The sequence below is a fragment of the Talpa occidentalis genome, unplaced genomic scaffold, assembly GCF_014898055.3.
Source record: "Talpa occidentalis isolate TD23 unplaced genomic scaffold, MPIMG_talOcc4v2.1 talOcc4.4, whole genome shotgun sequence".
NCBI classification, from domain to species: Eukaryota; Metazoa; Chordata; class Mammalia; order Eulipotyphla; family Talpidae; genus Talpa; species Talpa occidentalis.
The window spans coordinates 26,680,192-26,694,474 of NW_023604295.1; the positions used below are offsets into that span (position 1 = coordinate 26,680,192).

The 14,283-nt window shown below is 35.6% G+C and overlaps 1 protein-coding gene across 3 annotated transcripts in view; it reads right to left on the bottom strand.

Moving 5' to 3' along the window:
* Positions 1–10,264: 10,264 nt before the first annotated feature.
* The window catches only part of ZMAT3 (zinc finger matrin-type 3), a 304,442-nt gene continuing 300,423 nt past the window's right edge, over positions 10,265–14,283 (bottom strand). For 2 of the 3 annotated variants that reach the window (XM_037525131.2, XM_037525127.2), the window contains 3 exons: positions 14,092–14,258; positions 13,879–13,979; positions 10,265–11,555 (listed from right to left, as the gene is read on the bottom strand). In XM_037525131.2, coding sequence (XP_037381028.1) covers positions 11,344–11,555; positions 13,879–13,979; positions 14,092–14,258 — 480 coding nt within the window. In that variant the 3' untranslated portion in view covers positions 10,265–11,343. The remainder of the gene's footprint in view (positions 11,556–13,878; positions 13,980–14,091; positions 14,259–14,283) is intronic. The other variant, XM_037525132.2, reaches the window with a different exon arrangement.

The window sequence follows — 14,283 nt, forward strand, 5'->3', positions numbered from 1 at the left end:
GTTGACTAGGCGTGGAAAGAAAGGAAATCTTAATGCAAAAATACAGACAAGTCTCTTACCCCCAGAAAGACTGTCCTTACTATCTTAGGCATCTAAAACAAGATATAAACCTAAAGTGTCACTGTTTGCCTTTTAAAATAGAATTCTGATAGAGCAGTGAACTCTCTAACTCTGGTTTGCTGGATGAAAAAAATTCATAGTTAGCTTACCAAACAGGAGAGAGATGAGAAAACTTGAGATGAGAAAATGGTTTAAATAGCAGCACAATAACAGGCATTAAAATAGCAGATTTAGAAATTCTCCAGTAAAATGTAAAATTTGTATATTTAAAGATACATGGAAAAAGATTTGGAAGAATATACATTATGTTAATAATACTGATTATCACTGAGAAAGGAAAAGCAGGATTAGAGAAATAGGGTGTTCAAGGAGGAATTGTCCTTCAAAAGCCTTTGAACATTTGGCCTTGTAAATGTATGTCTATCTACTCTATGTGATTGAACATGAATTTAAGAAATAAAAAAAAATTTCCTCTTTCTGAGAGAATTCCTTCAGGTCACATAAATATACTTTGACATCACCCAGGTGCAATTTGAGTGCTCTGTTCCACAAGACTTGTTCACAAAAATAAGAGGGACTGGAGTCATGATAAATGAGCTCCAAGACTCACTGGAAGAATAGAAATTTTCCCAATTCTGACCACAGTGACACTTCAGAGTTGGGTACAAAAGCAACATTACTGAGTGGACAAAGTCTCAAGTTTTCATCCTTCAGAAAGTGAAGCGATAGCTTTGTGTACTTGAAGCCCACACAAGTGGGGTGACTGGTGGCAACTTTCCCCAGGAAAAGTCCCAGCCTGGTTGTGGCGCAGCCTCCCCACTACAAAGCAGTCTCACCAACCTGCAGAGGGTTCTACCTACCACTCATTATTCTTCTGCCTGATAAACTATACTATTTCACTCAAAATTTCAGTTTTCTTGAGTAGAAAGGAACTTATCCCACAAATATTAGGAGAAAGGCTACTACTAAAGTGTTTTTTAGATTATCAGCTGATATTAGTTAATGCCTTACCAGTCAGTGTTTGTTAAGCAAATTAAACACTATACAACTCTGTTTGTACTTAAAATAGGACAAAGCTCAAGTATTTTTATCATTTACTAGATTAGACCTTGCCTGCTCTAGCCCTTCAGGGGTATAATTGTCCTTTCTGGAGGAAGAAGCATCCCAGGAAAAGTCAAGCCACACACACAATGCAGAGATGGCTGTTTTGATCCAAGCAGTGATTCTAAAATTTTGCTATTATGTTAAACTTATTATTAATATGAAAATATCTAAGGAGCTTTTAAAATAATATTATAATTCCTAAGGAACTTTTAAAAATCCCTGACGATCCAGGCACACCCTAGAGCAATTAAATCAGAATCTCCATGGGTATAACCCACGTATAACCCCAGAAGTTTTGTTGGCTTTAACATCCCGGGTGATTCCAATGTGCAATTAAGTTGAGAATGACTGATTAAACATCATTATGCCTATGAACCATGTCGGGATTTTGCATAAGGACAGGTTCTAATCCAACATGTCTATAGAGGGGACCTGGGAGGCTGCATTTCTAATAAGCTCCAAGGTGAGGAGCTGATTTCTAGAGACTTTCATGCATGTATCTACAGGATATAAAGAAAAATATTCACTGCAGTATTGTTTGTAAAAAGAAATATTGAGAGTCACCTAAATATACATCAACAGGACAAATTAGCTGTGGTATGTTCACACAATGACATACCATACACAGTTAAAAAGAATAAATTATGGCTATATATATAATCACAGCTAAAACTCAAAAAACAATGCTAAAAAAGGAAAAAAACAGGGCCTCCCTGGTGATGCAGCAGGTCAAGTCTCAGCACCATCAAGCTATCTATCAGCAGCCACTGGAATTTACTGGAATTCACACCTAACAGGCCAATCCTAAAAAACTGAGTACCAGAGAGGTTAAGTGACGTACCCAAGAGCACAGAGATGACAGAACTTCGACCAGTTATCCCAGTACATACTTTTTCAAAATGTTTGAAATACTTAATAAAAATGTCTTTCTGTACTGTTTATTGAAGCAGAAACATTTTCCCCAAAATAAAGTATATTTGGAGAAATTTCTGTTAGTTAATATTACAGTATTTAGTATTTTAGCTTAGTTTTTATATTGTTGGCAAGATTTCCACATATTTAGTAACATTAGCCCTGGATATAACAGTCTTGTTTAATGAAAGATTTTTCTAGTCATTTCCTTCCAGTTTAGGGTTTTCATTGGCCATTTTAATTTAGCTTCCATGTTTATTGTTGTTCACATAACCTGAAATGTATAGGTAATGAATTTGTATGGCAAAAGGTATCTTTAAAACATTGCAAAAAATCACACACATATGCTCTTATATGTGTACATAGGCACACACACATATATACACACATATACATATATCGCATTTCTAGCGTGCTGCTTTCCCCACTATGTGTACTTAAGCAGCTCAGGATGTAAATGAATACACTTCTCCATAGCTGCTAAAGACATGTGTGCCTTTCTTAAGAAAAAAACTCTTCTCCTCCACTAGGTGGTTTTCAAAGAGATTCAAATTGCTAACTGTAAGATTTTGAGAGTCCACGGGGTGGCACTAGATACCTTTGGTCAAACTCCATAACCTACTAATCATTTTTAGAAAAGAGCGATAGAGAAGAGCCTCTGGCATCAGCTGATTAAAAATTGAAGCTAATATGAAAGACATCTTGTTTCTGTCTGGAGGGACAGCTGCCAGACAAAATAAACTGGAAGCTCTAATTACATCTTAAAGGCATCCACAACACCAAGCAGAGGCTACAGACTGCCTATGGTGGACCCTATTTCTTCCAGTAGCAATTTTACATCTGTTCCTTTGGACACACTTCATTACAAGTATTTGATCACCTTAAAACATACAAACTGCCTCCTAAAACACCTCTCTACACCCCTCACAAACACATACAATCTCTCACTCACACAAATACACACCATGAAGGGTATTTTTACATAATTTGAGGGGTAAGGCTTTATAATCACATCTCTTCTAAAATTTACACTTAACAGTCATTACCTGTCATCTTTTAGTCATCTTCTTACCTCTTTTGTCATCTTTTACAAATTTTCAATTTCCATCAGTTTATGACTATCTCACATATCAGAATAAAACTTGGTGTGTTAAATCTCAACTCAGATGATAAAAATCTTAAAACTCATCTCAAAAAGATCTATTTCTGATTTTTTTACAATCTTGTATCAACTTACAGAACATTGGGAAAGTCCACTGCTATTCTCATATACAGGCAATTTTAAACGGTAACTCCGGCATATAATTTTGAATACATTTTTTAACAAATGCATAAGCCTCAGAAAGGCCTGGAGGAAAAAAAAAAGTTGAAAAGTATTAGTGATTTAAGACTTTTTTATGCCCATTGTCCCAACTTTCTTTCAAGCTGAAAATCTCTTGGAGATGATTTAATAGAATGTGCTGATGCCTTGAGTATTTTACAACACAGAGATTCAATGCGACCTATTCATTTCATTCAGAAACATTTTTTTGTGCAGACACAAGAATTTTTCCCACGACAGTAAGTGTATGTGTCTTGCATTCCGATTAAACAAGACATAACAGCATCTCCCAGGCCTATCATCTAGTTTTTAAAATGAGTATTTAAATTCAAAAGCACATTGCATACAATAAAACAGAGTGCTTAAATGACCACACCCCAATAATAATGTATAGAGAAGCTAATTATGAGTGTTTTTAGGTGAAACACCCAAAAGATGAATGGGTAGATGCCTTTTAATTTGTGTTTACTTCCAGGAAAATGGTTAACCCCAACTTTTCTTAGAATTTGAAGGGAAGGTAAACACAAAAATATCAATAAAATTGAGAACTCTCTCTAGATCCAGGCTAACTCCAATGAGGGGGAAGGGAAGTATCCAGTGGGCAGCTAGGTCAATTGCAATACAAGTCCAAGAATTGATAGTACTCTGCATAGATTCCAGAAGCCCGTGGAAGATGAGGTGCAGACCGATGAATGGTGAATCTACAGTCATCAAACCCTGACATCAAAAATAACACCTTCAGTGGAGACAATGTACCTTCTTCCAGTGATCTGCAACTCATAACGAAACGATTTGCAGACAAGACTCAGAAACTGTTTTATTAAATTGAACACAAAATGCCTTTTATAGTAACGTCAAGCCTTTATCAGAAATCAGTATACATTAAGTGAGGATACACAGCCAAAATGAGCCATCAACATAAGCAATGTAAATTTTAAATAACTTTTAGATTCCTATATTCAATATGCTGAAGAAAATAAAACCAAAAGAGCAATTTCAATTTTACAATTCACAGTTGATTGGTTTTAATTCCACAACACTTTTGTCATTTCTGTAGCCCCATTACACAAACAGATTTCCAAAGTGGTGGCTGGCACTTAGCCCCAACAACATACACAGATGTTAAACCCCTTAATGACATTTAGAGAAAAATTTAGAAAACAATCCCAATTTCATACAGTTTGGGCTGGCCTTTTTTTCTTTTTAAGTTATACCCTTTACCAGAGATACTGCAAATGCAGCTTTAAAAGTCTGCCACACTATTAAATGAACAGTTCTAAAGTTTTCCTTGGTGTTCCATGATTTTATTGTTGAATTTCAAGCCGCAACTGTACAAAAATGCAACCATAACAGTGAAAGCAAAATCAGTTTTGCTTCTGGATCTAGACCATACATCCACAGAGGCAATCTATCATCCTAGCAGATACATGGAGTGCTTTAGAGGAGAGTATGACATTCTCTAATAAGGCATTTCAAAGCAGACACGCTATACCCAAACTAAACTATGGTCAGCCAAAGAGATCACTAGATGAACACCAGATAACACAGAATCAACATGAAAGTCTTACAAAACAACACACTGATTTACAAAACCACAGAAAGGTGCTCAAGTACCAAAAGGCAAAACAATGGTCAGCCACTCTGAGTTTGTTCCTATAAATGCTGCTTATATGTGCTTTGCCCTAAGAGAGTATCCTTCATCTTGACACACGGGGTTACTTTTCCTTAAAAAAATATATCATGTAGAGAATATACATAGAATCAGTGATATAGAACATTTTCACTAGTGAGGGGGTCACTTAAGCACTTACATAGAAAGAGTTATGAGTGAATCATGAGGGTCGTTTTAATACAAAAAGAAATCTGACAAAACCTGCATTATTGAGCAGTGAAATATTTTAGCAACCACATTGGCTTAATGAGGGACTATGACCATGAAAAAAATCAAGTCTAAAGAATGATGAAAGTCTAATTGGTAAAAATACATATTTTGATTTTAAGGGCTCCAAAGGTAGTGTTTAGTTATTTTGGAAGCCATTAATCTAACCAAACAAGCACAAGAATATGAATCAGGAACATTAAAGTTTCAATACTGAATTATCCAATGAAGTTTCATGATCTGGATCAAGTCATTTAAATTCTTCAGATTCGTATCCACAAAAAGTTGGCAAAAATAAAGGCATATATCAAACTTTTTCTAAACAGTACTAGAATAAAGCTAAAGGTGGTTACTAAGGCTCACAATTCAACAACTTATTATACAGTACAATCATTTATAATCCTGCTACTTATGGCTAGAGGACATAAGGACAGTCACCATTCTCAGGGGCTTCAAAGGCTTTTGATAGGTTAATGGTCCTCAACTTCCTAAACCTTCTAGAGTTGTTTAAAATAGTTAATCACATATGGGTTTGACTATTTCTCTCTGCTTTCTGGTAGAACAAGTCAAGATAATGAAAGGGGAAGTGGTAACATGGAGGAAAGCAGCAGTAGATTGAAATGAGGTATAAAGCTGATTTAATTAATGCCAATCAGTAATTTACAGTGTTTTAAAGTAGCTATACAATTCAGCAAAAATAACGTCATAAGAAATAAGGAAAAAAAAGTTATATCATGAAATTTTAAAATGTATGGCAACTAAGCATTAAATGGCCAACACCAAGAAACTTCAGTTTGAAAAGGAGTTATCTCCCCTCCCTTTAAACACATATAAAAACAAACTAGAAGACTAAAGCTCACAGGAGAAAAAAAAAGTATGTTAATTGGCTCAGGTTAATCAAGTTCATAGACTGCTTTTATAAAGATATTAATGTTCAACAAACACCAAACTCTAGTTAATGACACCTATGTTGAAGTGTTTAAGGAAAAGGTATTTTCTGAAATTTACATTAAAATGTATGTTTAAAAAAACCCTCAGTGGATAGATGGATGAATAGAAGGATGGATAGATATGTAGCAATACAAATGCAGTAAAATGTTGATGGTAGAATCCAGTGGTGGATATAATGTAAAATTTTTCAACAATGATGTACATTTAAAAATTTTCATACTAAAATATGAAGGAAAGTTGATATTTCTACTATAGAACAAAAGTCCAGCACTAGATGGCTTCATCAGTGAATTCTAACCAAACCGTCAAAATTAATTTAGTTTTAAAGAGTCAAAGTACTCAGACAATTCAAAATTTTAAGTCAACTGAAGTAGGAAAAATATTGCTGAATAGGTCTGAAATCTGATTTGTGAAGATGCCTTTTTTAACGAAAAGATGATGAGACATCATTAATATTTATTATGCATGATGATCTTGTCACACACTTCATTTGTAAATACTTATTTCCTCTCTACAGAATAAACAAGTTTAAAGAAACTCAAATAAAGCTTTTCTAGACATTAGCGCCAAGCTCTTTCCAATCCACCACACTACCATTTTCTAAATATAAATGTAACACAGATCAAGATGAAATAGAATAATCTGTGACTCTGACCAGTCTGGAACAACTGGATTCATTTTCAGAGTTCTAGCTCCTGATCAATAATTATAAGTTTTACTCAATATCAAATTAAGAGCACATTGAAAAAGAAAAAAAAAAACATGTAGAACACAGAATTCACACAGACCTTTGCCATTCCAAGCTCCTATTTTATGAATTGTGATCAATGGCAAAAATTGTATCACCACTTCTCTCCGAAATGCTAGAACTTGCTAAAGGCACTCATATTCCGGGCTTCAAGGAGACAAGGTCACAAGAGACCAGAAACCAGCATTTTTTGGTAGTTACCCAGATAGGGAGTTTACAAATGATCTTCCCATTCATAAAGGGAAGAAAAAGTCAAACAGCTATCAGAAATGTTGCATGGTTACAGCTATTTGTCCATTCAGCCAGACTGGCAAAACTTGATCACAATGGTAAGGATCCACTGTCAAAAAAGCCAACACCACAACACAACACTTTTTATTATGTGTGAAACTCCTGAATGATGATTTGGCTGATTCAAAAAAAAAAAAGGTTGGTAAGGAAGAAATTTTTTTAAACATCTGTTCAAAAGCCTGCATTCAACTATTGCCTATACTAACATAATATTTCTCTATTTCTAAAGCAGCTACTGTCCTTACTATCTGCCTCACCAAGTTCACCAGTACTTCCAGCCTAAGTTCTGACATTGAGGTAACAAAATCGATCGATCAGGTTCCAAATCCACCATTCTTAGGTGTTTCTGAATAGGGTACTATGCCAAACAATACCTGTCTCCCCTGAAACAAGACTCATTTTACACAGGTCATGGGACAGTCCTCAAACTGTCACTATCCACGGGGCCAGCCAGTTAAGGAGTGAAGGAATCATAAATCCTACAGCTAATCTTTTGGACCTATCTACAGAGGGAAATTAAAAGTTTATATATACTATGTATAAATATTTATGTATATGCAGGCACACACACACATACACACATTTTCCCCTTTTATCCTTTTTTGAAGTACAGGTAAGTAGCTATAAATAAGCATACCACTTCTGCAGAACAGCTTTGTAAAACAAGGTGGAAGATCAAGCTTCCTTTTAGCTGTTGAAGTCAGAGAGATAGAGGATGATCTCAAATAGCCATGATTCTTCATTCAGTCTTGGGGTTTGAAAAACTCTAAATGATTCTCTAAGTTTACCAACTAATTAAAAGGGGAAATAGTGAGGAAGAGTTGGAGAAGAAACTTTTTTGAAATGAATGGGATAAAAAAAAACTTATTCACCTTGCAGAATTCAGTGCAATAAGAGACAAGCAGACAAACAAAAACAACATGCACGTATTTACAACTTGCAGTACATGATATCCAAAGACAAGAACAACAAAGTGTTTTCTGTTCAGTGTGGAGTCAAAAGGATTACACTGCACACTCACTTTAGTAGCTTAACCCTTTTTAAAAGAATACTTAGAAGGCATATGCAATCTAATCTTTTAATAAGAACATGAAATATTTCCTTTTACAATTTCTTGCCTTCAATATCTTAAAAGAGGTTCTAATTGTTATCTTCTAACATTAACTTTAAATGACAATTTACACAAAGACATTTACAGAGAGGAGACTTTGATGCTATGAGTTCTTGCAGATGATTACTGAAAATCTACTTAGTTTATTTGACTAAAGGTTTCCCATTGTTTCGGCCTCTGTCTGTCCTTGTACACAGCATGTAAAATGAAATAACATGATTTGTGGAGAGAAACTGGGTGCAAGTTCTAAAGCACATTACAGAGCAGGATGGTACGTCACAAAATGAAAAACAGAGATCACATATCACTGACTGCAGTAGTAACAACAGTCTTAAACACGGAAAAAACACTGTCTATAAGAGATGCATGAGTATGAGAAACTGTACCATGCAAAGATGTATTTATTTAAACATTTCCTTTCTGATGACCTGATCTGTCACCTTGTGTTTCACCTATGGAACACAGGAGAATATTGCAAGGTAACAAGCCCAAAACACAACCCACTGTCATAGATTTGTGATTTTTGGTTTGGGATGGGTATAAATGATCCTGGAAGTTTTTTATTCACTTCCTAGAGTTTGGAAATTAAGGAACAAACTGAGTTATTGTAGGCAATATGGTATCTAAAGTGTCATATAAAACAAACACATATAGTTCTTTTTCAGTGCAAAGAAATATAGCGAGTAGGAAATAACACTATAAATCTAACTTTCTTCTCTAAAAGAAAATGCGTTTATGCATTCATAACATCCATTAAGGGCACTGGGAGACTGGAAACCTGAATACACAAGGCCTGGAAAAACATCAAGGCCTCAAGTCCACTACTTTTTGTATATATATATATAATGAAATCGTTAAGGAGGAAGAGTGGAGGAAATCGTTCCTTTAATTTTACTTGTAGAGAAAAAACCGAAAGTGGATGAGCACCACTTTTACAAAATATAAATTCTTATCCACAATCTTTTATTGTTGTCTGAAATAAGGATTCAATGGAATTTTCCATATGGTATCACATAGAACTACACATACATAGTTTTACACATGTGTGTTACATATGTAAGTATACATATATACATACAAATGCACATGTATACATACATGCACACACACAGGGAAAAACTTAAAATTTTAAATAATCATAGAACCGAGTGGCCAGCACTACAATATTAAAATCTACCAACAAATTATACTTAGCAGCAAAATGAACAACTGACCGATAAGACAAGCTTTAAATTGCCCTAAACTAATCAACTGTACTTTACAGATCACTGCAAAAACATTTCCATACTAAGAGTCATAGGTTTACGTAGACTCTCAACAGAACAGTATTTCATTCTTCCATTCCTCGGAGAAAAAAAAAATTATGAAATAACTCTACTCTTCAAAAACCACCACTTCAACAGAAGAGAGTAACTTGATATTGTGCCAGGGGTTAATCAGAAACCTGATTTTAAAATGCAGGCCTAGGTTGTTAAAAATTATCCCAAAATATTAAAGGAAAAGAATGATGACTATAATTTTCCTCCTGCCATCACTTTGTCTACATAATTTTCAAGGAAAAACAGGTGTTTTATCTTTAATTTAGTATCTTAAGCAATCAAATGTGCACTGTCCATAATGCAAAGATACAGCTCAATATAAACGACCTGTTGAAGGTGGTCTTTCAAAAAGAATATGGATGAGCACCAGTCTTATCCACATTACGTAGTAAACAGATAAATGGAAGTTCATAGAGTACTGCATTCGATTATCTAGACATAAGCTAGAGCTCTTTATTTTTAGAACAAAAAATAAAAATACTGTCATAATTATCAGATACCAAAATAATCTATATTTTTATTACATTCTCAAGGAAACTGAATTATAAAGAATGAAATCAAAGTCCATGTGTACAACTAGTACAAATATTAAAATTTGGTCAACTTTTTAAAATTTCCTATCTGTGAAACAATAAAGAGGTGGTATTTTTCAGGACAGTCAGTCAGTGAACTAGTGTGACAGAGATAAATATGACAAAAACGAATGAGTTTATCTAAAAATTCTGCCCAAAAAATCTAGAGAAATCTAAGGTTATGGTTGAGAGCAAGATGTAAATGCATGTTATTATCACAATATAACTCTACGTTGAAAAATCAAACATAACTTTACATTTCCTAAATATACATTTCCTAAATCCAGAAGAAAATATTTTTAGTCATATTTATCATAAACTCACTGGATATTCAAATATGGGGCTTGAAAAACCCGTAACACAACTGGCACAAGAAAATGAGTTTCCCAGAGAAGAAAATTCAACTGGGAAAGAAAAAGAGGAGGGAAAAGGTGACATTTAAATGTGTGAAATCATAACTAGAAATGAAATTTTGCTGTTTCAAAGTACATAAGCACATTGGAAATGTCAGCATCCATTAAAACCTGCCTTTCAATAAAGGCAGGACAAGATAAGGAGAAAATATGTCCTGGCAAAGACCCTAGTGCCAATTATAATCATGCATCTTACTGACAAAGTATCGGTTAAGCTGGTCATTCCAAAGAAGCCTCGGGAAACTGCAATCATGACTTACCTGTTTTTACTGTGATCTGATGTAAGAACTCAATCAAAGTCTTTTTTTAACAGTGCATACAAATAAAATTGGAAAAGAAGATGAAATTTTTAAGTAGTTAAAGCTCTAAGCAGTCAGGCTACTAGTTGACCAGAATTTGTTTTAAGATAGTAAGTTATTTCTCACGGGGTAGGTAGGTCACATGCTCTAAGCAGCTTGGCACAACTGACCTGAAAAAGCATGATGACCTAAGAAGCACGTTCTGTCCCTTCCCCAGTTTTGACATCTCATGGTACCATTGCAGGTTACATGTATTATATTAAGCAGAGGAATGTACTCATATCAAAGGACCACAAAGCAGGACATATTGACAGAAGGCAAACAACAGGCAGGACAAGCTGCTCTATCTGAATACGAAAATCACTATACATAACCCAGATTCTCCATCTCATTCCTGTACCGCTGTTCAGACACCTTGCTTTTATGTTGCTTGCTCTCTAAATGCTGCCGGAATTCCATCTCTTCACCAGCTCCAACATTACACATTGAGCAGTAAAACTGGCCGCTTGGAGTGACACACATGGCCAGATCACGTGGGATCCTCTGCCGAGAGCGGGGACTGAAGTAAGGACCTGCTAAAATCAAGAAAGAAAAGTGATGTATTCTCTTCAAAATATTCACCAAGTGAGTGACAATCTGATCACGTATCATTGTAATTTTTAAGTCTAAATTCAAGTAATAAAATTCACAGATTTCTAGCCTTAAATGAATGTAAAATTTAAGGATTTTTAAATCACAATTTTATACAAGTTTGACCTAAAAAGTTACAATGATTCCTCCATCTATTGTCAGAAAGGTTACTCTAGAGCCAAACTAAACTCTGAATAGCAATGTCTTTAAAAAGCATACTTTAAAAGGGCCTCCCTTGGTGGCGCAGTGTTGAGCGCTGGGCTGCGAAGCTGCCCGCAGCCTCGGCAGCGCGGGTTCAATCCCCGGCCACCAGCGAGGGTCCCACATGGCCCGACAGACTTCTCCCCATGGCCCGACAGACTTCTCCTGCCGTGCAACTGCTCCCCTCAGCAGTGTACTTCGTCAGTCTGCCTGTTCTGGTCCCCACTCTGGTTCTGGTGAATTCTCTCACCCTCCCGTGCTTCTGACTGGACCCAGTGCTTGTATAAATATATAAATAAAAATCTTTATTTAAAAAAAAAGGAAAAAAAGCATAATTTGAAAAATAAAAAATTCTAAGAACTAGTCTAAGAAAATACTGAGAAATTTTGCATAGAATTTTATCCACAAGAACATTTATTTCATCAATGTTTATAAACCTTTGAGGTCTGTGATAAGGTAAGGGGGAAGGAGAACACAAAACACAAAAATATCAGAAAATATAATCACATTTCTATTTTAATGCAGTAATACATAAAGACATTTGAATGGCCTACACAAAAATGTTGGGGAATTACTGACAGTTTCATTTTCTTCCTCTCTACATAACTGACTTCTTTTTTTTTAATTTTTATTTATTTATACAAGCACTGGGTACAGTCAGAAGCGTAGGAGGGTGAGCGAATTCACCAGAGCAAGAGTGGGGAGCAGAACAGGCAGACAGACAAAGTACTCTGCTGAGAGGAGCAGCGGGCACGGCAGGGAGGTCAGCATGCCATGTGGGATCCTTGCCGGCGGCCAGGGATTGAACCGGCGCTGCAGAGGCTGCTGGCAGCTTCGCAGCCCAGCGCTTAACCACTGTACCACCGGGGAGGCCCCATGACTGACTTTTTAAGCCAGGTTACTGGCTCAATTCATTTTCAGCTATTTTCTCTACTATAAGTATTTAAGATCTTATTCAAAATAATTCTTAAACTGCATCCTACAAATTTTGATATATTTTTATTACTATTTAGTGCTAAGAATTTTTAATTTCTAGTATATATTATTCAATCCTTGAGTTATTTAGCAATATTTTAAAATTTCCAAAGAAAGGGAAATTTTTCTTCTTTGTATTTTTGTTATAGACATCTCATTTTAATGTGCTATGGTCCAAGAGCAAAGTCTAAAATGCCTTCTGTCCTAATTTTTATTTTATCTAATATAAATATAGCTATCTCAGTTTCCTTCATTTCAGTTGAATGTTTCTGATCTAATCTTACAATTTTGTCTAAGACCTTAATAAATTTACATTCACTATAATTATCAATGTGATGTTCAGACTTTTGTTAATCCTATTCAGACTTTTATTAATCCTATGTGGCCCTCTTCCTAAGCTTCCCTTACCTTTCCAAGTCCTTTTTTTGGTTTGTTTTATTGAACGACCTCTGTTGTAAGAGTATGTACTAAAGGCTGGAGCAGGGAGATGAGGGACTACTCTCCCTACACAAGACGATCAGAAAAATGCAGAAAATATTCCTGCATACTCATAATTTTGAATTGAAGGTGTATTATCAGAATCACTGAGGAAGCATTTTCAGAACACACATATCTGGATCCACTCCAAATTCACCGAAATTTGCTAAGCCATGGTTCAAGCATGTGTATTTTATAACAACTCCCAAGCAATTCTGATTCACTACCTTGGTTGAAAAACAGTACTATGATCATTTTTATTGTCCCAAATAAACGTGGATTTAACCTGGTGCAGTTTAAAACCAAACAGCCGATTTTCAGAATGCGCTTCACATTTCTCAGATGGCAAATACCAAAAGGAACATAAAGCAACTATCCTAAGGGGTCTTAAAACATCAACAATTGCTTAAAATCGAAATAAAACATATGCTAAACAGGAAATGAATAAATAATACCTGAAATAAACACCAGCTGAAATAAACACTGCCACTAGACCAATTCAACAAAACAACAGCTAATCCCAAAATCTCAGGGCTATCCATTACCATGAAAAGAAATAAAAGTAAAAGAGGCCAATGCAGAATGTGGCCACAGTATGCGAACACCACAGGATACCTGAGTTATTCTGAGCTGTGTACATATTTCTCCTATTAGGCATCATCTTATACTCATTCCCTTCTTTCCGGGTCCGCCGTTGGCCAATCTCTGAGGATTCCCTGGAGAAAAGAAATTTAAGAGGAAGACTTCAAAACAAGGACCCGTTTCAACTCTTTCTGTAAAGAGAGTCCCACACAACACTTGGGCCTCAGAGGAAATGGCAATACCTACGAGAACGAGTTACTCTGAGCTTCTGCCAGCCGCAGTCTCTTGGCGTGATTCTTCCCTTGATAGTGTGCCTGAGCCACAGCCGGAGAACTAAAGGAGGCATCACAGAGCTTACAGTAATCATTCTCTGTGGCCAGGATCACTCTGCCTCCTGGCTTAAAGGACCCCATCTGACATGAAAGACACAAGAAACAA